This window comes from Conger conger, chromosome 16 (genome assembly GCF_963514075.1).
Source record: "Conger conger chromosome 16, fConCon1.1, whole genome shotgun sequence".
Taxonomy (NCBI): domain Eukaryota; kingdom Metazoa; phylum Chordata; class Actinopteri; order Anguilliformes; family Congridae; genus Conger; species Conger conger.
This window is the reverse complement of record NC_083775.1, coordinates 33,468,727-33,493,418: the sequence shown is the minus strand read 5'-3', so window position 1 is coordinate 33,493,418 and position 24,692 is coordinate 33,468,727. Positions and strand designations below refer to the sequence as shown.

Here is a 24,692-nt window from a genome sequence, read left to right as displayed (position 1 = left end):
CTCAGGCTGGCCTCAGTCCAACACCACACCTCCTGCAATTGTTGGCACTGCCAGCAAGCCGCTCTCTTTGTCATGCTATTTCAGAGAAACTAAACTAAATGCTGTCTCTATCAGTGTGTGCAGTGCAAGGTTACTGTCATAGCGTGGTGGCTCTGCTCAGAACCAGGAAACATTTCCTGTTCTTTCTCATAAAGATTTTGAACTAAAACTAATCTCTGTCCATTTGAGCAGTAAAATGTCACAGCCTACAGGTGTTCTGGATCAAGACCAGTTCAGCTGTTCGATCTGTCTGGATCTACTGAAGAATCCGGTGGCTATTCCCTGTGGACATAGTTACTGTTTGGGCTGTATTAAGGGCTGCTGGGATCAGGATGATCATACCGGCCCCAATAGCTGTCCCCAGTGCAGAGAGACTTTCTTCCCAAGGCCTGTTTTAAGAAAAAACACCATACTGGCTGATGTGGTGGAGAAACTGAAGAAGACAGGACTCCAAGCTGTTCCTCCTGCTCACTGCTATGCTGGACCTGGAGATGTGGCGTGTGATTCCTGCACTGGGAGAAAGCACAAAGCCGTTAAATCCTGTCTGGGGTGTCTGGCCTCTTACTGTGAAACTCACCTCCAGCCTCACTATGAATCTCCTGCCTTTAAGAAGCACAAACTGGTCAAAGCCACTGGAAACCTGCAGGAGAAGATCTGCTCTCATCATGATAAACTGCTGGAAGTTTACTGTCGTACCGATCAGCAGTGTATCTGTCTGCTGTGTACGATGGATGATCACAGAGGGCATGATACAGTCTCAGCTGCAGCAGAATGGACAAAGAAACAGGTAAGGACTGGACTGAAACACAACATGGTTCCGCCACTCCTGATTCCAGCTGTGCATCCAAAGCCTTCTCCCAACTGGGCTAGCAGAGATCAGTGCAGTAAATATTACATTTAACCCTTGTGTAGTCTTAACATTCTGTATCCTCCCCTTGTCCTAAGGGTAAAAATGAGCCGCCTTCACTAAACGCAGCTTAATTGAATTTTGCAAGAAAAAAAGCCTTTTGTCATCACAAACTCATCACAAACTTTGTAATTAAATTTCAAGTTGAAAAAATATCTTTGCGGGGGTTTTCTCTGCTGTTAAACATAGTGGCAGGTCATTTTTGACCCTGAAGACAACACAAGGGTTGAATATTAAACATTAACACTCCAATTATGTTTAGATTTTATGACCGTTTTTATGTCTGGGGTCTAACTGAGACCAACAGTTGAGATAAACACACAATTATTGCATAGAAATACTTTGCCACTTTGGTTTTCGCCTTCTTATTGTTTCAGAAATGACTAGCCTTTTATCCATGAATATGAAAAATCTGTGAGAAACATCATATTTTAGAGCCTAAGCTACAGTAAGTGAAAGGTTGGCAGCTGTATGGGAAAGTGCCACCAGAATCATCGGCAAAGAAATCTGAGATTACAATAATTTCTTACATTTTATAATGAATTGTATAATGGTTGTATAATTCCTTAGATTTTATAGTTTCAGAGGGTCAAGAGAATCCCATGCAACACAATTGTATGCACCGTCGGTACAGGATTTAGCATAGCATTATGTTGTAATCAATATGTAGTATCAATATGAAACAAGATTAACTGATTTTTTTGAGTCAAACAATAAATGGATTCAAATTGACCCAAAACATAATAGGAGGGTTAAGTGATAGCCCTTCTCCACTGTCTTACCATCAGTTACTGAAGCACAGGACTGAAAAAATACAACGTAATCATAACTTCACTGGGTTCCATGTTGGTATCTGTCTGTTGCCAGGCCGACTTTGCCAAATGTTTAATTTGGAATATGATAATGTAGTTGAAAACAAGATATACTGTACCTGTACATGTGTTAACATGTTACATAAAAATAATGTGTCCACAGAAGCAGCTGGGGGCAACACGGAGTAAGTTCCAGCAGAGAATCCAGGAGAGAGAGAAGGAGCTGCAGGATCTGAGGCAGGCTGTGCAGTCAGTCAAGGTGGGTACTGACCAGAGGAGAACACCACAGCTGACTATGTTGGAGCTCAGTCAGGGCTCTCCTCCAGTCAGTCAGTGAGGACCCCAGTGTTGGGCCACGTTCCAGCCCTGTGGGGCTCAATATCACTGAGCCACGCTGTGGGGAACAAGCTCTCTGGGGTATAAGAACTGAGTGTAAGGCATAGTTAAAATGTACAGGCCTTCTCTCTCTGTGTCTCCTAACAGCGCTCTGCACAGGCTGCAGTGGACGACAATGAGAGGATCTTTACTGAGATGATCCGCTCTATTGAGAGAAGGTGCTCTGAGGTGAAAGAGCTGATCAGAGATCAGGAGAAGGCTGAAGTGAGTCGAGCTGAAGGACTCCTGGAGCGACTGGAGCAGGAGATTGCTGAGCTGAGGAGGAGAGATACTGAGCTGGAGCAGCTTTCACACACAGAGGACCACATCCATTTCCTCCAGGTAACATCACTGGCTCTCTGACAGTCTGCACTATGTACATTGTACATGCTTGGTGATGTGTATTCCTCATTTACAAAGATTGGCTCCTGGCATCTGCACAGCAATATGTAATATTGAGACTGTTCTCTGTCCGTCTGTCTGTCTGTAGCGCTGTCAGTCTCTCTGTGCCCCTCCTGGACCTGGAGACTTACCCAGCATCACTGTCAGTCCACATGTGTCTTTTGAGGCTGTGAGGAAATCTGTCTTTGAACTGAAAGAGCGACTGAAGGACATATGCAAGGGGGAACTGGTCAAAATTTCTCAATCAGGTTGAAAATACTTTCATGAACAAATATACAGTACTGTGCAGAAGTCTTAGGCACCCAAGACTTTATTATAGATATGTATAAAAGAACACATTTGAGATTTCCAAAGAATCATTTTCCAAAAGATTTAATTTTACAGAGACATTTTTTGTATTTAATTTTAAACAGTAACATGTTACTGTAAGCAATTGACTACTTTTTACATAAAAACGTGATCAAGGCTGTCTGAGATCAGAAGCAAGGAGCCAATCAAAGTCTGCATAAGAACTGTGGCAAGTTCTCCAACATGCTTGGAACAACCTCCCTGCTGATTGTCTTATAGAACTGCTGGACAGCGTTGGCTATCTCAGAGAAGTGATGCAGTTTTAACGCCGAAGGGTGCTCACAAAAAACATTGATTTGATTCAGTTTTTAACTATTCTGACAAATTACTAAAATGCAATGTGAAATGTATAGTACGTTTATTTAGGACCGTTCATTGAATTATTTTGAAAGAATCTTATCTGTACAGAATTTTATACAGGTGCCTAAGACTCTTGCACAGTACTGTATTTTAACCAGCTTTTATTCCACACAAAACCAATGAAGTGCATTTTTCTCTCACTCTGTCTCTGCAGTGAAAAACGTCCCTACTGCAGAGCCCAGGACCAGAGAGGATTTCTTACAGTGTGAGTGCTCACTCTGAAACTCTGAGCTGACCCACACACACACACACACACACACACACACAGTCTATTTAATAAGGTATTGCACTTGAAATGCTCCCTAAAACAAGTAGAAAGGCATGACACGTTCATTAAAAACATTTATCATAACTTCTCCTATTCCATCATTGTGTATGTCCTCTGACACAATCATGAACACACATGCATACTGCACACGAATGTGGAGATGGAAAATAAATTTAACCATGCTGTACACTGATAGTATGTATGGAGAAAATAATGAATTATAGACAGACCTTACCTGTCCTCATATTAAATCTAAACTTTCTCCTCTATCAGATTCCTCTCAGCTCACACTGGACCCCAACACAGCGTATAAAAACCTGCGTCTGTCTGAGGGTAACAGAGTGGTGAGCCATGTGAGAGAGATCCAGTCATATCCTGATCATCCAGAGAGATTTGATGGCACGGCACAAGTCCTGTGCAGAGAGGGTCTGTCTGGACGCTGTTACTGGGAGGCTGAGTGGAGTGGGGATTGGGTTTGGATAGCAATGTCATATAAACACATCAGCAGGAAAGAAGGACAGGGTGATGACTGTGGTCTGGGATATAATAACCTGTCCTGGAGTTTGGACCCTGCTGGCTCCAAATACTTTTTCATGCACAATAATGTTTGCACTGAAATCCCTGTTCCCCCCTCCTCCAGAATAGGAGTGTACCTGGATCACAGTGCAGGAACTCTGTCCTTCTACAGCGTCTCTGACACAATGACCCTCCTGCACAGAGTCCAGACCACATTCACTCAGCCCCTCTATCCTGGGTTCTGGGTTTATATGGGAAGTTCTGTAAAACTGTGTGATCTTTGATGAGACCAGCTGTAACCAGAGTGAGAGAAAAACACTGCAGTGAGAAAGAGAGGAGAAGTAAATAAAACATAAAAGATTGAGGGTCTGATGAGGGGCACACCTCTACACCTCTAACACACTGGGATCAGAGAAGCACATTTTACACAGTTCTACTCCTCTACCACACTGGGGTCAGAGGAGCACATTTTACACAGTTCTGAGCAAAATTGTAAATTGGGAAATTGTATATTATGGGGATTATAATATGATTAAAGAGTGAAAAACTGGTGGAACATCTTTTCCTGTCAAAAAGATTACCTGCACAGTCCGTTTAATAAAAATCTGAGCCGAATTCTGATCGCTCATGAACCCAATGGACTGCAAGAGGCCTTCAATTCAGTCCTCCATCCTGACATGGAGAAAAAGATAAAAAATAATGGATTGGAAACTGAACAGAGATAAAGCTGGAATAAGACAGGAAATATGTGGGTGTGGAAAATGGGATTCTCTGCTTTTATTTCTGCTTCTTCCACACAAGACCTATAATGCTTTGTAATAATCACTCTGTTGACAGAAAGTCATTCTGTAGTTTATGTTCACGTGTCTTTGTACCAATGTGGGGTTGGAAGGCCTGAATGGGAGGGGTTATTGTCTTTACTGTAAGAAGCTGATTTCAGGACAAAATGGAAGTGGCTTTAGATTAATCATTACAATTCCAAAAACATGTATCCTATATATTTTTTGTGCAAGTTATTTCTGATTCTTTATAAAAATCTTCAATAAAAACTGAATTCACTCAGCCACTGTCTACGGGGGTTTTCTATGGTGAAAGAAACTTGCCTACATTTCATATCCTATTGTTTAAATTAGATGGAGGGCTCAAGAGAAGGAGAGCGTCTGCTAAATGCCTTGTAATGTAATGTAATGTAATGAGATGAGGGCGGAGTTGTGGTTCTGGGATGCTGGTTCTGCCATCAAGCACTCCTGGGGTGTGGTGGGCTAGCGCTGGCATGAAGCACTGAAGAAGGAGACGGGCCACTTGAAAACCAGATGAACCCTATCCAGCTCTGCCCAAGTTGGGGGAGTATTGCCAGGAAGGAGGAAGGAGGAGAGAGGAGCGATTGTAGTGACACAAGCTCACAGAATGAACAGGGAAACGGATACCTGAATTATTGGCACCCTGGATAAAAACTAACAACAAAGGCTGCGGATAACAAACAACACAGACAATAACCTATATGCTATGTTCAAACTATATACTTTTATTCATATTTACTCAAAAATACATTTACTCATGTTTCCATGTTTTTTCCATTTTTTTTCTGAACCTATAGGTGCCATAATTTTGGCACCTATGGTTTTCAGAAAGAAATGTCATTATTTAATGAAAACAGACATAAATAATAAAGATTCTTCTTTTTCATCAAGGGTGCCAATACTTCTGGAGCCCTCTGTTGGGATTAACTAACAAATGTTCACAAGCTGCCCTTTTTAAAATTATAATTCTTTCTTGGTCTGTGTATCTGTCATTAAATCCTTCCATATCAGTGATCAGTACTGTTGTAGGCTTGGCTAATTTCTGCTGATACTGCCACTTTTATGGGGAAAGCTTAATTAACAAAGCATGTCGTCACTCAGCCATTTGATCGCAAACTTTTGTGATACCGGTTCAGGCTGGTTGCAGTTGTTGGTTTTGCTAACCCAACTAATGCTAAGAAACCTTGGGTATGTTAAGCTTCCTTTGTAGTATACTCCCCAGAGTTAAACAGTGAGGAGTGTCCATCGAGATAAACAAGACCTGGAGACAGCTTCAGCTTATCATTTCCATGGATTCCTACAGGCACCAGATCATGCACACTGCATACCACAACAGGAAGGAGTGAATAGGAATGAAACATTTGTATACCTTCTGTGCGGCTCAGAAAAAAAAGAGACATAAGAGAGTTAGTGCAGTACGAAGAAATGTTACAATTTAAACATACTGTTCAAAATAGCATAAATTTGCCAGTGTAAAGTCATAGTTTGAATTAATGTCAATGGGGAGAGTTAGGCTTAATAAACTGCAATACCTCTGGTTACCACTGGAGTGTGCTAGCTTCAAGCGAGCTGCATCTCTGCCATGTGAAGGTCCTGCAAGGTGATTGGCAGGCACTGTAATCAATGGAGGGCCAGAGAGAAAATGTATCACATTGCTGCTAATTGAATGCCTTTAGCTGTAGCCAATGTTGTTTGTTTTTTTCCTTACAAGTTTTTCGCAATCGCTTTGGACCATTTCCCACAACATTTATAGAAGCATTTGCCAAAACATTTCATGCATACAGTGAAACAAAATTAAAAGTCCCTTTATCATTGTTTGAAATCAAGACAGTCAAAATGGTTAGAGAAACTGCCATTTTGACAGGGAACATTTTCTTTGGAAGAGCATTTGTTCCAGTAACTTCAAATTAGTCTCTCTTTCTTCAGGATAGTATTTCAGACTGAAATATGTAAAGCACCACTTGTAAGAGACTGGACAACAATCTCACTTGCTGAGAATCAATTTTACAGTAACAGAGTACAATAGAGTAAACAGAAAACACAACAATGCAGGGGAATCAGTTGTAAATCACAAATACATCACAATTCATGTTTTCTTTATGAACGTCAAACATGCATTGAATTAGCATGAAGAATGAGCGCCTGTTTTCTCTTCTGAATGTTTGTATAATTGAAGACACCGACCAGCCCACATCATCAACCAGCCCTCTGCCATTGTAAAACCATGGTTGATTACATGGTCCACAATGGTGGCCCTCATTTCACGGGAGAACATGTGCCTCATCTGGCTCTTCCTCTGTTTTGTGGCCTCCTCCTGACCATACCACCACGCCTCCAAACCTCCCCGCCGAGTCACTCCCCACACCCTCGGAGCAGCGGCCCAATTATGGCTCTCCCTCATCATGGGCCCGCCGTACTTGGATCTTGCAGGACCGGAGTGTGATCCCCAGGCAATGGTGTGCAACTGCATCGAATGACAGAGCGATGCCTTAGTGACTGCAAGCTCAGTGCTGCTACAGTTCCCACTGTCTTTGTACTCTGGCTTGAGTCCATCTCTAAACCTGAGGGATAGAACAGGGATGACTAGACAGATCACATCTCTCTCTTTACAATGCCTACTCTACTCAGTCTCTGCTCACCACACCTTCTGCAACTGTTGGCAGGAAGCCACTCTCTCTATCATGCAATTTCAGAGAAACAAAACTAAACGCTGTCTCTGTCAGTGTGTGCAGTAAAGGGTAACTGTCATATCAGGGCTTGACTCTACTCTGCTCAGCCTCTGCTCACTACACCTCCTGCAACTGTGTGAAGTCACTCTCACTCTCTCTGTCACAGCGTTTCAGAGAAACTAAACTAAACTCAGTCCCTGTCCCTGTGTGTGGATTAAAATAAGGTTAGTATCTAGGCGGGCCTGCTCAGAACCGGAAACATCTTCCCTTCTTTCTCAAAAAGATTTAGAGAAACTATACACCATTCTGAACTGAAACTAAACTCTGTCCATTTGAGCAGTACAATGTCACAGGCTGCAGGTCTTATGGATCAAGCCCAGTTGTGCCCAGTTATTTTGTGCACTGTGGCCCGTTTCGTTGAAGGGCGATTGAAGTCTGAAAATCGAAAATCAAACACAAAACTAACTTCACCGCACTTGAGAGCACACCTCCTTCAGCTGTGCGCAGAACCAGGAAATAGTTCCCGCTCTCTCTGTCACGCAGTTTCAGAGAAAAAGAAACTCAACTCTGTCTCTGTCCGTGTGAGAGGCAGAATGGCTGAAACCAGTATCTCAGTGGTTCAAGACGAGTTCAGCTGTTCGATCTGTCTGGATCTACTGAAGAATCCAGTGACTATTCCCTGTGGACACAGTTACTGTTTGGGCTGTATTAAGGGCTATTGGAGTCAGGGTGATCATACTGGTGTCTTCAGCTGTCCCCAGTGCAGAGAGACTTTCTTCCCAAGGCCTGTTTTAAGAAAAAACACCATACTGGCTGATGTGGTGGAGAAACTGAAGAAGACAGGACTCCAAGCTGTTCCTCCTGCTCACTGCTATGCTGGACCTGGAGACGTGGCGTGTGATTCCTGCACTGGGAGAAAGCACAAAGCCGTTAAATCCTGTCTGATGTGTCTGGCCTCTTTCTGTGAAACTCACCTCCAGCCTCACTATGGATCTCCTGCCTTTAAGAAGCACAAACTGGTCAAAGCCACTGGAAACCTGCAGGAGAAGATCTGCTCTCATCATGATAAACTGCTGGAAGTTTACTGTCGTACCGATCAGCAGTGTATATGTCTGCTGTGTACGATGCATGAACACAGAGGCCATGATACAGTCTCAGCTGCAGCAGAATGGACAGAGAAACAGGTAGGGACTGGAGCTCTTATCCACAATTACAGTGATCGTAGTGACAACCTGCAGACTTATCAATTGTAGTTTATGGAATATGTTGAATGTTTTTATGAATTTCATTTTTAAATGTTCATGAAAACTATGAGAAATGCAGCGATCAGTGCAGTAAATATTACATTTAACCCTTGTGTAGTCTTAACAGTCTGTATTTTCCCCTTGTCCTAAGGGTAAAAAATGATCCAACTTCTCTAAACTCCTAAAATAAATCAGCTTAATTGAATTAAAAACCCCAAATCTATTTTGCATGAAGAAACAGCCTGTAACTCATCACAAACTGCGTCATCAAATTTCAAGTTGAAAAAAGATCATAGTGGCGGGTCATTTTTGACCCTGAAGAAAAGAGTGAAATATTAAACATTAACACTCCTATAATGTTAAGAAACGCACAATTATTGTATTAGAAATAGTTTGCCACTTTGGTTGTCACGTTCATATTGTTTCCAAAATGACTAGCGTTTTATCCATAAATATGAAAAATCTGTGAGAAACATCTCATTATAGAGCCTATGGTACAGTAAGTGAAAGTTTGGCATCTGCATGTGAAAGTGCCACCAGAATCATCCACAAAAAATCTGAGATAAAAAAAAAAATGGTTGTATAATTTCTAACATTTGGGGGTCAAGAGAACCCCACACAACACATTTGTATGCAACGTTGGTACAGGATTTAGCATAGCAGTATGTTTAACATTTAATCCCACCAAATTACAAAATTTGAAAAATCAAAGAGTATCAATATGAAACGAGATCAACTGATTTTTAAGAGATGTCAAACAATAAATGGGTTCAAATTCACCCAAAACATAATAGGAGGGTTAAGTGATAGCCCTTCTCCACTGTCTTACCATCAGTTACTGTTGCAGAGTTATTTGACGCACAGGACTTTGAACAAACTGAACGTAATTGTAACTTGAAGTTGAAATTGTACTTCCCTCTAGGGTCTTTCAGCAAACTTATCCCTGGTTATGGGTATGCACTTTGTTGTACGTCGCTCTGGATAAGAGCGTCTGCCAAATGCCAATAATGTAATGTAATAACTTCACTGGGCTCCATGTTGGTGTCTGTACTCTGTGCACTTCTGCACCATACAAGCCGCATGGACATATAAGCACACAGGTCACATGCAGGACATGTAATGTAAACACTATGGACCGAAGATCAGATTCTACAAACAAGGACACAGTGGTGTTGATGCAATGCACCCCTCAGCTACATGAGTGAGTGAGAGAATGAGAGAGACAGACTGGATTTATTTTTATTTATCTACCTAATGTAGTTTAGACTCTCCAGTTAGCCTAACCTGCATGTCTTTGGACTGAGAGGAAACCAGACTACGAAGAGGAAATCCATGTGGACAAAAAGAGAACTAAAAACAGAAAGACCATCATCTAGGATTCAAACATGATAACTTTTTGCTGTGGTGGAGGCAATGCTACACACTGCATCACTGTGCTGTTCAAACATGTCATAGTCCTGTTTAATTTGGAATATGATAATGTAGTTGAAAACAAGATATACTGTACCTTGTTAACATGTTACATGAAAATAATGTGTCCACAGAAGCAGCTGGGGGTAACACGGAGTAAGTTCCAGCAGAGAATCCAGGAGAGAGAGAAGGAGCTGCAGGATCTGAGGCAGGCTGTGCAGTCAGTCAAGGTGGGTACTGACCAGAGGAGAACACCACAGCTGACTATGTTGGAGCTCAGTCAGGGCTCTCCTCCAGTCAGCCAGTGAGGAGCCCAGTGTTGGGCCATGTTCCAGCCCTGTGGGGCCCAATCTCACTGAGCCACACTGTGGGGAACAAGCTCTCTGGGGTCCCTATAAGGGCTGAGTGTAAGGCATAATTAAAATGTACAGGTCTTCTCTCTCTGTTTCTCCTAACAGCGCTCTGCACAGGCTGCAGTGGATTACAATGAGAGGATCTTTACTGAGATGATCCGCTCCATTGAGAGAAGGTGCTCTGAGGTGAAAGAGCTGATCATAGACCAGGAGAAGGCTGAAGTGAGTCGGGCTGAAGGACTCCTGGAGCGACTGGAGCAGGAGATTGCTGAGCTGAGGAGGAGAGATGCTGAGCTGGAGCAGCTTTCACACACAGAGGACCACATCCATTTCCTCCAGGTAACATCACTGGCTCTCTGACAGTCTGCACTATGTACATTGTACATACTTGGTGATGTGTGTTCCTAATGTACAAGGATTGGCTCCTAGTATCTGCACAGCAATATGTAATGAGACTGTTCTCTGTCTGTCTGTCTGTCTGTAGAGCTGTGAGTCTCTCTGTGCCCCTCCTGGACCTGGAGACTTACCCAGCATCACTGTCAGTCCACATGTGTCTTTTGAGGCTGTGAGGAAATCTGTCTCTGAACTGAAGGAACGACTGGAAGACATCTGCAAAGGGGAACTGGTCAAAATTTCTAAATCAGGTTGAAAAAACCTTCATGAGCAAAATATACAGTACTGTGCAGAAGTCTTAGGCACCCAAGACTTTATTATATGTATATATATATATATATATATATATATATAATATATATATATTTTTTTATTATTATTATTTTTTTTTTTTTTCTGTGTGCTAGTATAAAAGAACACATTTGAGATTTCCAAATCTTAATTTTCCAAAATATTGAATTTTACAGAGACATTTTTGTATTTAATTTAAAAAAGTAACATGTTACTGTAAGCAATTGACTACTTTTTACATAAAAACTTGATCAAGACTGTCTGAGATCAGAAGCAAGGAGCCAACCAAAGCCTGCAGAAGAACTGTGGCAAGTTCTCCAACATGCTTGGAACAACCTCCCTGCTGTCTTACAGAACTGCAGGACAGTGTTGGCTATCTCAGAGAAATTATGCAGCTTTCACGCCGAAGGGTGGTCGCACAAAATATTGATTTGATTCCGTTTTTAACTATTCAGCCAAATGACTAAAATGTAATGTAAAATGTATAATACGTTTATTTAGGACCTTTCATTGAATTATTTTGAAAGAATCTTATCTGTACAGTGTTATACAGGTGCCTAAGACTTTTGCACAGGACTGTATTTTAACCAGCTTTCATTCCACACAAAACCAATGAAGTGCATTTTTCTCTCACTCTGTCTCTGCAGTGAAAAACATCCCTACTGTAGAGCCCAGGACCAGAGAGGATTTCTTACAGTGTGAGTGCTCACTCTGAAACTTTGAGCTGGCCCACACACACACACACACACACACTGTCTATTTAATAAGGTATTGCACTTGAAATGTACCCTAAAACAAGTAGAAAAGCATGACACTTTCATTACAAAACATTTATCATAACTTCTCCTATTCCATCATTGTGTATTTCCTCTGAAACAATCATGAACACACATGCATACTGTACACACAAGTGGAGATGGAAAGTGCAGTGGGTAGCACTGCCGCCTCACAGCAAGGAGGTCCTGGGTTCGAATCCCCTTCAGCCAGGGCCTCTCTGTGTGGAGTTTGCATGTTCTCCTCGTGTTTGCGTGGGTTTCCTCCGGGTACTCCGGTTTCCTCCCACAGTCCAAAGACATGCAGGTTAGGCTGATTGGAGAGTCTAAATTGCCCGTAGGTATGAGTGTGTGAGTGAATGGTGTGTGTGCCCTGTGATGGACTGGCAACCTGTCCAGGGTGTATTCCTGCCTTTTGCCCAATGTATGCTGGGATAGGCTCCAGCCCCGCTGCGACCCTGTTCAGGATAAGCAGGTTAGGATAATGAATGAATGAATGAATGCTGTACACTGATAGTATGTATGGAGAAAATAATGAATTATAGACAGACCTTACCTGTCCTCATATTAAATCTGAACTTTCTCCTCTGTCAGATTCCTGTCAGCTCACCCTGGACCCCAACACAGTGTATAAAAACCTGCATCTGTCTGAGGGGAACAGAGTGGTGACCCATGTGAGAGAGAGCCAGTCATATCCTGATCATCCAGAGAGATTTGATGGCAGGGCTCAACTCCTGTGCAGAGAGGGTCTGTCTGGACGCTGTTACTGGGAGGCTGAGTGGAGTGGCCGTGGGGTTTGGATAGCAATGTCATATAAACACATCACCAGGAAAGAAGGACAGGGTGTTGACTGTGGTCTGGGATATAATAACCTGTCCTGGAGTTTGGACCCCGCTGGCTCCAAATACATTTTCAGGCACAATAATGTTAACACTGTAATCCCTGTTCCCCCCTCCTCCAGAATAGGAGTGTACCTGGATCACAGGGCAGGAACTCTGTCCTTCTACAGCGTCTCTGACACAATGACCCTCCTGCACAGAGACCAGACCACATTCACTCAGCCCCTCTATCCTGGATTCTGGGTTTATTCAGGAAGTTCTGTAAAACTGTGTGATATTTGATGAGACCAGCTGTAACCAGAGTTAGAGAAACACTGCAGTGAGAAAGAGAGGAGAAGTAAATACATCATAAAAGATTAAGGGTCTGATGAGGGGCACACCTCTACACTGGGATCAGAGAAGCACATTTTACACAGTTCTACACCTCTACCACACTGGGGTCAGAGGAGCACATTTTACACAGTTCTGAGCAAAATTGTAAATTGGGGAATTGTATATTATGGGGATTATAATATGATTAAAGAGTGAAAAACAGGTGGAACATCTTTTTCTGTCAAAAGGATTACCTGCACAGTCTGTTTAATAAAAATGTAAACTGAATTCTGAACACTCATTAACCCAGTGGACTGCAAGAGGCCTTCAATTCAGTCCTCCATCCTGACCTGGAGAAAAAGATAAAAAATACTGGATTGGAAACTGAACAGAGATAAAGCTGGAATAAGACAGGAAATATGTGGGTGTGGAAAATGGGATTCTCTGCTTTTATTTCTGCTTCTTCCACACAAGACTTATAATGCTTTGTAATAATCACACTGTTGGCAGAACGTGATTCTGTAGTTTTTATTCACTTGTCTTTGTCCCAATGTGGGGTTGGCTGGCCAGAATGGGAGGGGTTATTGTCTTGACTGTAAGAAGCTGATTTCAGTACAAAATGGAAGTGCCTTTAAATGAATCATTACAATTCGAAAAACATGTATCCTATATATTTTTTTGTGCAAGTTATTTCTGATTCTTTATGAAAAATCTTCAATAAAAACTTAATTCACTAAGCCACTGTCTACAGGGGTTTTCTATGGTGAATGAAACTTGCCTACATTTGATACTTTTGTTTAAATTAGATGGAGGGTTCACGAGAAGGAGAGTGCTGTTTAACTAGGGAAAGAGGGCAAAACAGGAATGCCAAGCAGCCCTCTGGAGGACCCACAGTGGTAGGCAGTGAGGAGGGGAGCTCCGGCAGTGTTTTGGAACAAAATCACATTGTTTCTTTGTTGTCAAAAAAAATAACTGCGTCAACAGCAGGTCTAAAATGCATAGACATCACAGGACAGGGAAGGCTGTTATTAGTATGCAGCTCACTGCCGCCCTCTGGTGGATATGGTGATAAATGCTCCTGTACATGAGACAAACTGTCACAACCAGGGGTGCTTCTGGGACTCCAGAATCACTGACACATTTGAGTGAGCGTATGACTCACTCAGTCAGGAACATGGTCAGTCAGTTTCTATTTGGCCACACCCACTATAGAGAATGAGGTCTCAAGAGATACAGGGAGCTGGTTGGCATTGTTGGATTGACTCACAGATCTTTAAATTGGGTGGATTGGCTGAAGTAGTGGGACAGGTACAGGTTGTTGAAAAAGTAATCCAGATGGTTTAATAATCTCTGTATTCAGTAAGTTTCTCAGAACAAGGGAGAGTGCACCAAAAACTTTGAAGAGCTCTACACAGCAGCTGACTGGGAGATGCAGGCGGATGTCAAGAGGCAACTAAATTGTGTGGAGGAAATTACCAACACAAGCCTCAGTGCAGACATGGTCTGGTCGAGAAGCGTGAAACAGCTCATGGAGCTCACAGTGCCCTGGGAAGAGGCCAGCACAGGCACACGAGTGACTCACACCAGCTCCTCACCCTGGAGAGCCAGCAGAAGGGAAGAAGCTTTCCTTCCTTCCTTTCTGAACCTATAGGTGGCAAAATTATTGGCAACCGTAACAATTATTGTAAATAAGTTTGGGAACCTTATTGTGTCACTCCATCACTTCATGTTTCACTAGTGGTGAACAAACATGCAAAATGCCTTTGTCATGCTTTTGGCATTTCAGCCAAAGCCAAAGAACTGTCCATTTGGAAGAGACAGATGGTAATTGACTGTCACAAGTCTGGTAATGGGTAGATCACCATGGAAGGCTGGCACATAGACAGCCCTTACTGAACACAATAAACAAAACCAAACATGTTGAGTTTGCCAAACATCATTGAAATTATGACTGGAAGAGAGTGCTATGGTCAGATGAGACCAAAATTTGCATGAGGAATGATGCACGGAGAATCACCTCATACTGCACCGATACTGTCAAATATAGAGCTGGATCATTGATGTTTTGGATATTTTCTGTTGCTAGTTGTCCAGGGGCACTATTTCAGATCAATGGCAAAATGAATTCAACAAAGTACCAAGACATTTTGGCAGAAAATCTGGTTAGAAGCTGGGACATGGTCGTAGGTAGATTGACTGCAGGACAATGACTCTAAACATAAGTCAAAATCCACACAGAAATGGTTAAGAAAAAACAACATCCATGTTCTGAAATAGCAATCTCAGTCTCCGGACTTAAATCCTATTAAAAACCTGTGGTCTGAACTGAAGAAAGGATAAGCATAAACCAAAGGATATCAATGATTTTATTTCTGGTGGAATTGTAAAAAATCCATCCAAATGTGTTTTCTAACCATATCAGAATATATAGAAGTCTCATGGCTGTCATGTTCAGCAGTGGTGTTTGCAGAGGGTATTAAACCAGGGGTGCCAATTTTGGCACCTATGGTTTTCAGAAATAAGTGTCATTATTTAATGAAAACATAAATAATAATAAAGATTCTTCTTTTCATCAAGGGTGTCAATAATTCTGGAGCCCACTGTTGGGATTAACTAACAAATTTACACTAGTTGCCCTAGTTTTTAAATTATTATAATTGTTTGATGGTCTTTGTATCTGTCATTAAATCTTTCCATATCAGTGATCAGTACTGTTGTAGGCTTGGCTAATTTCTGCTGATACTGCCACTTTTATGGGGAAAGCTTAATTAACAAAGCTTGTCATCACTTAGCCATTTGATCGCAAACTTTTGTGATACCGGTTCAGGCTGGTTGCAGTTGTTGGTTTTGCGAACCCAGCTAATGCTAAGAAACCTTGGGTATGTTGTAGTACACTCCCCAGAGTTAAACAGTGAGGAGTGTCCATTGAGATATACAAGTCCTGGAGACAGCTTCCGCTTCTCATTTCCATGGATTCCTGCGGGCACCAGATCATGCACACTGCATACCGCAACAGGAAGGAGTGAATAGGAATTAAACATTTGTATACCTTCTGTGCGGCTCATAAAAAAAAGAGACATTAGAGAGCAATTTGTTCAGTGCAAAGAAATTTTACAATTTAAACATACTGTCCAAAATAGCATAAATTTGCCAGGGTAAAGTCATAGTTTGAATTAATGTCAATGGGGAGAGTTAGGCTTAATAAACTGCAATACCTCTGGTTACCACTGGAGTGTGCTAGCTTCAAGCGAGCTGCATCTCTGCCAAGTGAAGGTCCTGCAAGGTGATTGGCAGGCACTGTAATCAATGCAGGGCCAGGGAGAAAATTAATTACATTGCTGCTAATTGAATGCCTTTAGCTGTAGCCAATGTTAATTGTTTTTTTCCTTTAAAGTTTTGGCCCATTTCCCACAACATTTATAGGAGCATTTGCCAAAACATTTCATGCATACAGTGAAATGTTATGGTTCTCCACCAAAAATGCATCCCTCACTCGAAATCTTTAACTCATTGTTTCAATGACTCAGTGTGATCAAAGTGAAAAGTCCCTTTATCATTGTTTGAAATCAAGACAGTCAAAATGGTTAGAGAAACTGTCTTTTTGACAGGGAACATTGTCTTTCGAAGAGCATTTGTTCCAGTAAGTTCAAATTAGTCTCTCTTTCTTCAGTACAATGTTTCACACTGAAATATGTAAAACACCTCTGGTAAGAGACTGGACAACAATCTCACTTGTTGAGAATCAATCTTACGGTGACAGAGTGCAATACAGTAAACAGAAAACACAACAATGCAGGAGAATCAGTTATAAATCACCAATACATCACAGTTTGTGTTTTCTTTGTGAACGTCAAACATGCATTGAAATAGCATGCAGAATGAGCGCCTGTTTTCTCTTCTGAATATTTGTATAATTGAAGACACCGACCGGCCCACATCATCAACCAGCCCTCTGCCATTGTAAAACCATGGTTGATCACATGGTCCACAATGGTGGCCCTCATTTCACGGGAGACCATGTGCCTCTTCTGGCTCTTCCTCTGTTTTGTGGCCTTCTCCTGACCATACCACCACGCCTCCAAACCTCCCCGCCGAGTCACTCCCCACACCCTCAGAGCAGCGGCCCAATTATGCCTCTCCCTCATGGGCCCGCCATATTTGGATCTGGCAGGACCGGAGTGTGAACCCCAGGCCATGGTGTGCAACGGCATCGAATGACAGAGCGATGCCTTAGTGACTGCAAGCTCAGTGCTGCTACAGTTCCCACTGTCTTTGTACTCTGGCTTGAGTCCATCTCTAAACCTGAGGGATAGAACAGGGATGACCAGACAGATCACATCTCTCTCTTTACAATGCCTACTCTGCTCAGCCTCTGCTGACCACACCTTCTGCAACTGTTTGAAGTCACTCCCACTCTCTCTGTCATATCGTTTCAGAGAATCTAAACTCAGTCCCTGCGTGTGGATTAAAATAAGGTTAGTATCTAGGCGGGCCTGCTGAGAACCAGACTCATCTTCCCTTCTTTCTCAAAAAGACTTCGAGAAACTATACACCAAGTTTCTGGGTTTCAATGATTCAACAATTCCTTCTCAGCCTTGCATTTTCTTACTTCCTGCTTTTTCGCCAGTTCAAATTGTAGATCGCACTAATAAACTAATAGCAACTAACATAGATATTGTACAGTACTAATTATATTAACACACTGTCTCACTAATCAACTAACAGTCACTAGTTTGGGGTAATTTAGACTTAATCACGTAACTAACTTACTAACGTTATCTCCAGTTTTGATTCTGCTCTGTAACTCTGCCTCTCTATTCTATCACTGATTATTTGCTTTGATTCAATTAAGTGTTCCTAACTCTATTCAATTGTCCACTCCTTAATCTGGAGCCGTCTGTATTACATGTGGGTCTATGTGTATCCAGTTTGCGTCTTTGTTTTCCCCTTGTTATTGTATTGCTATCCCATTATGTTCCCCACCTGTTGTTTATTTGTTAAGTCCCCCTCACTCCCGTGCCACACCTAGTATGTACCTTCCCCTCATGTATTTTAACCCCAGTCTCTGATAGTAACTTTGTTAGAACGTTGATCATCATTTCAGTGCCGATTCTGTGTAAGCCTGTTATTGATTGAGATTCCTGAGACACACCTTTTCCTGACTCCGAGTTTGCCTCTGCCCTTTTGATTTGTCGTTTTTCCCAGTTTTTGGTTTTGATCTTCACTTTGTGTTTTCTACTATCCGCTTGCCTTACCCCTTTTGCATTTCTGCCTTCTGGATTTTGACTTTAGACAGTTTATTTACCATTCTTTTTGCAACTCGATTTGGCGCAGTGTTTTTGGGATTACCTGGCTTTTGACACTTCGACCTAAATAAATACAATTCTTAATTATCCCATGGTCTGGGCCAGGGTCTCTACGGACATAACAGGCCTGTATTGTTGAACAGCAATTGAAGTCCAAAAGTTGAACGTCAAACACAAAACTAACTTTACCACATTACAGAGTGTGTTTCATTACCTGCTGAAAGTCTGCTCTCTACACTCACTGCTCTGCTCAGCCTGGCCTCAGACCAACACCACACCTCCTGCAGCTATGTGCAGAACCAGGAAAAAATTCCTGCTCTCTCTGTCACGCAGTTTCAGAGAGACAGAAACTCCACTCTCTGTCCATGTGAGAGGCAGAATGGCTGAGGCCAGTATCTCAGTGGATCAAGACCAGTTCAGCTGTTCAATCTGTCTGGATCTACTGAAGAATCCAGCGACTATTCCCTGTGGACATAGTTACTGTTTGGGCTGTATTAAGGGCTGCTGGGATCAGGATGATCATACTGGTGTCTTCAGCTGTCCCTAGTGCAGAGAGACTTTCTTCCCAAGGCCTGTTTTAAGAAAAAACACCATACTGGCTGACTCCAAGCTGTTCCTCCTGCTCACTGCTATGCTGGACCTGGAGATGTGGTGTGTGATTCCTGCACTGGGAGAAAGCACAAAGCCGTTAAATCCTGTCTGATGTGTCTGGCCTCTTTCTGTGAAACTCACCTCCAGCCTCACTATGAATCTCCTGCCTTTAAGAAGCACAAACTGGTCAAAGCCACTGGAAACCTGCAGGAGAAGATCTGCTCTCATCATCACAAACTGCTGGAGATTTACTGTCGTACCGATCATCAGTGTATATGTCTGCTGTGTACGATGCATGAACACAGAGGCCATGATACAGTCCCAGCTGCAGAAGAATGGACAGAGAAACAGGTAGGGACTGGAGCTCTGACACATAATTACAGCAATTGTAGTGACAACCTGCACACTTATCAATTGTATTTTCTGGAATATGTTGAATGTTTACATATTACATTTTAAAATGTTGAACACTATGAGAAATGCAGTGATTTCCAGGTTTGAAGTACACAGCAATAAAGCAGTAAACAGGAAGCAGTGGCGGCCTGCAGCGTAGTGGTTAAGGTACACGACTGGGACACACAAGGTCAGTGGTTTGATCCCTGGTGTAGCCACAGCTTTGGGCCCTTGAGCAAGGCCCTTCACTCCACATTACTCCCAGGGGGTATTGTCTCCTGCTGAGTCTAATCAATTGTATGTCGCTCTGGATATTCTAAAAATGTCCCACCACTGGGAGTCACTGAAGGAGTGCAGTTCCACCACTCTTGATTCCAGCTGTGCATCCAAAGCCTTCTCTCAACTGGGCTATCAGTGTAGTAAATATTACATTTAAGTACTAATACTAATGTAGTCTTAACATTCTGTTTTTTCCCCTTGTCCTAAAGGTAAAAAATGATCTAACTTCACTAAACTCCTAAAGTAAAGCAGCTTAATTGAATTTAAAACCCCAATATCTATTTTGCATGAAGAAAAAGCCTGTAACTCATCACAAACTGCGTAACCAAATTTCTAGTTGAAAAAATATCATCGTGGCGAGTCGATTTTGACCCTGAAGAAAAGACAAAAGTGAAATATTAAACATTAACACTCCTTTAATGTTCAGATCTTTTGACCTCTTTTATGACTGGGGTTAAATTGAGACCAATAGTTCAGATAAACACACAATTATTGTAAAAGAAATAGTTTGCCACTTTGGTTGTCGCCTTCACATTGTTTCCAAAATTACAAGCCTTTTATCCATAAATATGAACAATCTGTGAGAAACATCTCATTATAGAGCCTAAGGTAAAGTAAGTGAAAGTTGTATGGGTGCCGGCAGGATCATCCTCAAAAAATCGGAGATAAAAATTTTAATGGTTGTATAATTTCTTACATTTTATACAGTTTCAGAGGGTCAAGAGAACAACACATTTGTATGCAACGTTGGTACAGGATTTAGCATGGCAGTATTTTTACCATTTAATCCCACCAAATTAGAAAGTTTGAAAAATCATAGAGTATAAAAATGAAACAAGATTAACTGATTTTTAAGAGATTTCAAACAATAAAGGGTGACCCCAAACATAATAGGAGGGTTAAGTGATAGCCCTTCTCCACTGTCTTGCCATCAATTACTGTTGCAGAGTTATTTGACGCACAGGACTTTGAACAAACTGAACGTAATTGTAACTTCACTGGGCTTCATGTTGGTATCTGTACTCTGTGCACTTCTGCACCATACAAGCCGCAGGGACATATAAGCACACAGGTCACATGCAGGACATGTAATGTAAACACTATGGACCGAAGATCAGATTCTACAAACAAGGACACAGTGGCATTGATGCAATGAACCACTCAGCTACATGAGTGAATGAGAGAGTGAGAGAAACAGACTGGATTTATTTTTATTTATCTACCTAATGTCGTTTAGACTCTCCAGTTAGCCTAACCTGTATGTCTTTGGACTGAGAGGAAAACAGAGTACGAAGAGGAAATCCATGTGGACAAAAAGAGAACTAAAAACAGAAAGACCATCATCTAGGATTCAAACACAATAACTTGTTGCCGTGGTACAGACAATGCTACAGACTGCATCAATGTGCTGTTTAACGTGTCATAGTCTTGTTTAATTTGGAATATGATAATGTAGTTGAAAACAAGATATACTGTACCTTGTTAACATGTTACATGAAAATAATGTGTCCACAGAAGCAGCTGGGGGTAACACAGAGTAAGTTCCAGCAGAGAATCCAGGAGAGAGAGAAGGAGCTGCAGGATCTGAGGCAGGCTGTGCAGTCAGTCAAGGTGGGTACTGACCAGAGGAGAACACCACAGCTGACTATGTTGGAGCTCAGTCAGGGCTCTCCTCCAGTCAGTCAGTGAGGACCCCAGTGTTGGGCCATGTTCCAGTCCTGTGGGGCCCTGTAAGGAAGCTTGTTCCTCTGTGGGGAACAAGCTCTCTGGGGTCCCTGTAAGGGCTGAGTGTAAGGCATAGTTACAATGTACAGGCCGTCTCTCTCTGTGTCTCCTAACAGGACTCTGCACAGGCTGCAGTGGATGACAATGACAGGATCTTTGCTGAGATGATCCGCTCCATTGAGAGAAGGTGCTCTGAGGTGAAAGAGCTGATCAGAGATCAGGAGAAGGCTGAAGTGAGTCGGGCTGAAGGACTCCTGGAGCGACTGGAGCAGGAGATTGCTGAGCTGAGGAGGAGAGATGCTGAGCTGGAGCAGCTTTCACACACAGAGGACCACATCCATTTCCTCCAGGTAACATCACTGGCTCTCTGACAGTCCGCACTATGTACATTGTACATGCTTAGTGATGTGTGTTCCTAATTTACAAAGATTGGCTCCTGGTATCTGCACAGCAATATGTAATGAGACTGTTCTCTGTCTCTCTTTCTGTCTGTAGCGCTGTCAGTCTCTCTGTGCCCCTCCTCGACCTGGAGACTTTCTCAATCAGGTCGGAAAAAACATTTTTTTATTTTTTTGTTTTTTTTGTTAGTATAAAAGAACACATTTGAGATTTCCAAAGATTTATTTTCTAAAAGATTTAATTTTACAATTTTATTCTGCGTAAAGACATTTTTGTATTTAATTTTAAAAAGTAACATGTTACTGTAAGCAATTGACTACTTTTTACATAAAAACTTGATCAAGACTGTCTGAGATCAGAAGCAAGGAGCCAACCAAAGCCTGCAGAAGAACTGTGGCAAGTTCTCCAACATGCTTTGAACAACCTCCCTGCAGATTGTCTTACAGAACTGCAGGACACTGTTGGCTGTCTCAGAGAAGTGATGCAGCCGAAGGGTGGTCGCAAAAAATATTGATTTGATTCAGTTTTTAACTATTCTGCCAAATTACTAAAATGTAATGTAAAATGTATAGTACGTTTATTTAGGACCTTTCATTGAATTATTTTGAAAGAATCTTATCTGTACAGAATGTTATACACACACAGTACTGTATTTTAACGAGCTTTCATTCCACACAAAACCAATGAAGTGCATTTTTCTCTCACTCTGTCTCTGCAGTGAAAAACATCTCTACTGTAGAGCCCAGGACCAGAGAGGATTACTTACAGTGTGAGTGCTCACTCTGAAACTCTGAGCTGGCCCACACACACACACACACACACACACACACACACACTCACATACACTCTCACACACACAAGGTCTAGTTAATAAGGTATTGCACTTAAAATGTACCCTAAGACAAGTAGAAAGGCATGAGACTTTCATTAAAAACATTGATCATAACTTCTCCTATTCCATCATTGTGTATGTCCTCTGAAACAATCATGAACACACATGCATACTGTACACGCATGTGGAGATGGAAAATAAATTAAATCATGCTGTACACTGATAGTATGTATGGAGAAAATAATGAATTACCTTACCTGTCCTCATATTAAATCGAAACTTTCTCCTCTATCAGATTCCTGTCAGCTCACACTGGACCCCAACACAGCGTATAAAAACCAGCGTCTGTTTGAGGGTAACAGAGTGGTGACCCATGTGAGAGAGATCCAGTCATATCCTGATCATCCAGAGAGATTTGATGGCACGACACAAGTCCTGTGTAGAGAGGGTCTGTCTGGACGCTGTTACTGGGAGGCTGAGTGGAGTGGGGATTGGATTTGTATAGCTGTGTCATATAAACACATCAGCAGAAAAGGACAGGGTCATAGGTGTCGTCTGGGAAATAATAACCTGTCTTGGAGTGTGTACCAATCTTACTCCAAATACTCTTTCAGGCACAATAATGTTAGCACTGTAATCCCTGTCCCCCCCTCCTCCAGAATAGGAGTGTACCTGGATCACAGGGCAGGAACTCTGTCCTTCTACAGCATCTCTGACACAATGACCCTCCTGCACACTCCTTGAGTCCAGACCACATTCACTCAGCCCCTCTATCCTGGGATCTGGGTTGATTCTGGAAGTTCTGTAAAACTGTGTGATCTTTGATGAGACCAGCTGTAACCAGAGTGAGAGAGAAACACTGCAGGGAGAAAGAGAGAAGGAGAGAAGGAGAAGTAAATAACACATAAAAGATTGAGGGTCTGATGAGGGGCACACCTCTACACCTCTACCACACTGGGGTCAGAGGAACACATTTTACACAGTTCTACACCTCTACCACACTGGGGTCAGAGAAGCACATTTTACACAGTTCTGAGTAAAATTGTGAATTGGGAAATTGTATATTATGGGGATTATAATATGATTAAATATGATATGATTAATATGAATTCTGAACACTCATTAACCCAGTGGACTGCAAGAGGCCTTCAGTTCAGTCCTCAATACTGACATGGAGAAAAAGATCAAAATAATGGATCAGAAACTGAACAGAGATAAAGCTGGAATGAGACAGGAAATATGTGGGTGTGGAAAATGGGATTCTCTGCTTTTATTTCTGCTTCTTCCACACAAGACTTATAACGCTTTGTAATAATCACTCTGTTGGCAGAAAGTCATTCTGTAGTTTATGTTCACGTGTCTTTGTACCAATGTGGGGTTGGCTGGCCTGAATGGGAGGGGTTATTGTCTTTACTGTAAGAAGCTTATTTCAGTACAAAATGGAACTGCCTTTAAATTAATCATTACAATTCGAAAAAAATGTGTCCTATATGTGTCCTAAAAATCTTCAATAAAAACTGAATGCACTAAGCCACTGCCTACAGGGGTTTTCTATGGTGAATGAAACGTGCCTACATTTGATTTCCTCATGTTTAAATTTGGTGGAGGGCTCAAGAGAAGGAGAGTGCTGTTTAAGTATAGCAGGGAAAGAGGGTAAAACAGGAGCACCAAGGAACCCTCTGGAGGACCCACAGTGGTAGGCAGTGAGGAGGGGAGGTCCAGCAGGGTTTTGGGGCAGGGCAGTGGGGAGGGGAGCTCCAGCAGGGTTTTGGGGCAGGGCAGTGGGGAGGGGAGCTTCGGCAGTGTTTCGGAACAAAATTATATTGTTTCTTTGTTGTCAAAAAAAATATCTGTTTCAACAGCAGATCTAAAATGTATGGACATCACACGACAGGGAAGGCTGTTCTTAGTATGCAGCTCGCTGCCGCCCTCTGGTGGATATGGTGATAAATGCTCCTGTACATGAGACAAACTGAAACAACCAGGGGTGCTTCTGGGACTCCAGAATCACTGACACATTTGAGTGAGCGTATGACTCACTCAGTCAGGAACATGG

General features: G+C 42.1%; 2 protein-coding genes across 6 annotated transcripts; both read left to right on the top strand.

The window, feature by feature from the left end:
• The first annotated feature begins 235 nt into the window (after positions 1 to 235).
• LOC133114322 (tripartite motif-containing protein 16-like) lies at positions 236 to 4,418 on the top strand. The gene is made up of 6 exons (XM_061223608.1): positions 236 to 826; positions 1,922 to 2,017; positions 2,242 to 2,475; positions 2,624 to 2,783; positions 3,398 to 3,448; positions 3,785 to 4,418. Exons 1-6 carry the CDS (start codon positions 236 to 238, stop codon positions 4,309 to 4,311), a joined length of 1,659 nt encoding a protein of 552 aa, XP_061079592.1. The 3' UTR covers positions 4,312 to 4,418.
• Positions 4,419 to 8,055: 3,637 nt separating this feature from the next.
• On the top strand, positions 8,056 to 23,380 carry LOC133114314 (E3 ubiquitin/ISG15 ligase TRIM25-like). Of its 5 annotated transcripts, XM_061223601.1 has the most exons (8): positions 8,056 to 8,680; positions 10,285 to 10,380; positions 10,609 to 10,842; positions 10,988 to 11,147; positions 12,745 to 12,754; positions 14,151 to 14,167; positions 22,544 to 22,573; positions 22,932 to 23,380. In XM_061223601.1, the coding sequence occupies exons 1-8, from the start codon at positions 8,090 to 8,092 to the stop codon at positions 23,378 to 23,380; spliced, it is 1,587 nt and encodes a 528-aa protein (XP_061079585.1). In that variant the 5' UTR covers positions 8,056 to 8,089. The 5 variants fall into 5 exon arrangements, with proteins under 5 accessions (XP_061079585.1, XP_061079583.1, XP_061079582.1 ...); XM_061223599.1 differs by lacking the exons at positions 12,745 to 12,754; positions 14,151 to 14,167; positions 22,544 to 22,573 and adding an exon at positions 11,822 to 11,885 and having other exon boundaries at positions 10,988 to 11,143; XM_061223598.1 differs by lacking the exons at positions 12,745 to 12,754; positions 14,151 to 14,167; positions 22,544 to 22,573 and adding an exon at positions 11,835 to 11,885.
• Positions 23,381 to 24,692: the final 1,312 nt, after the last annotated feature.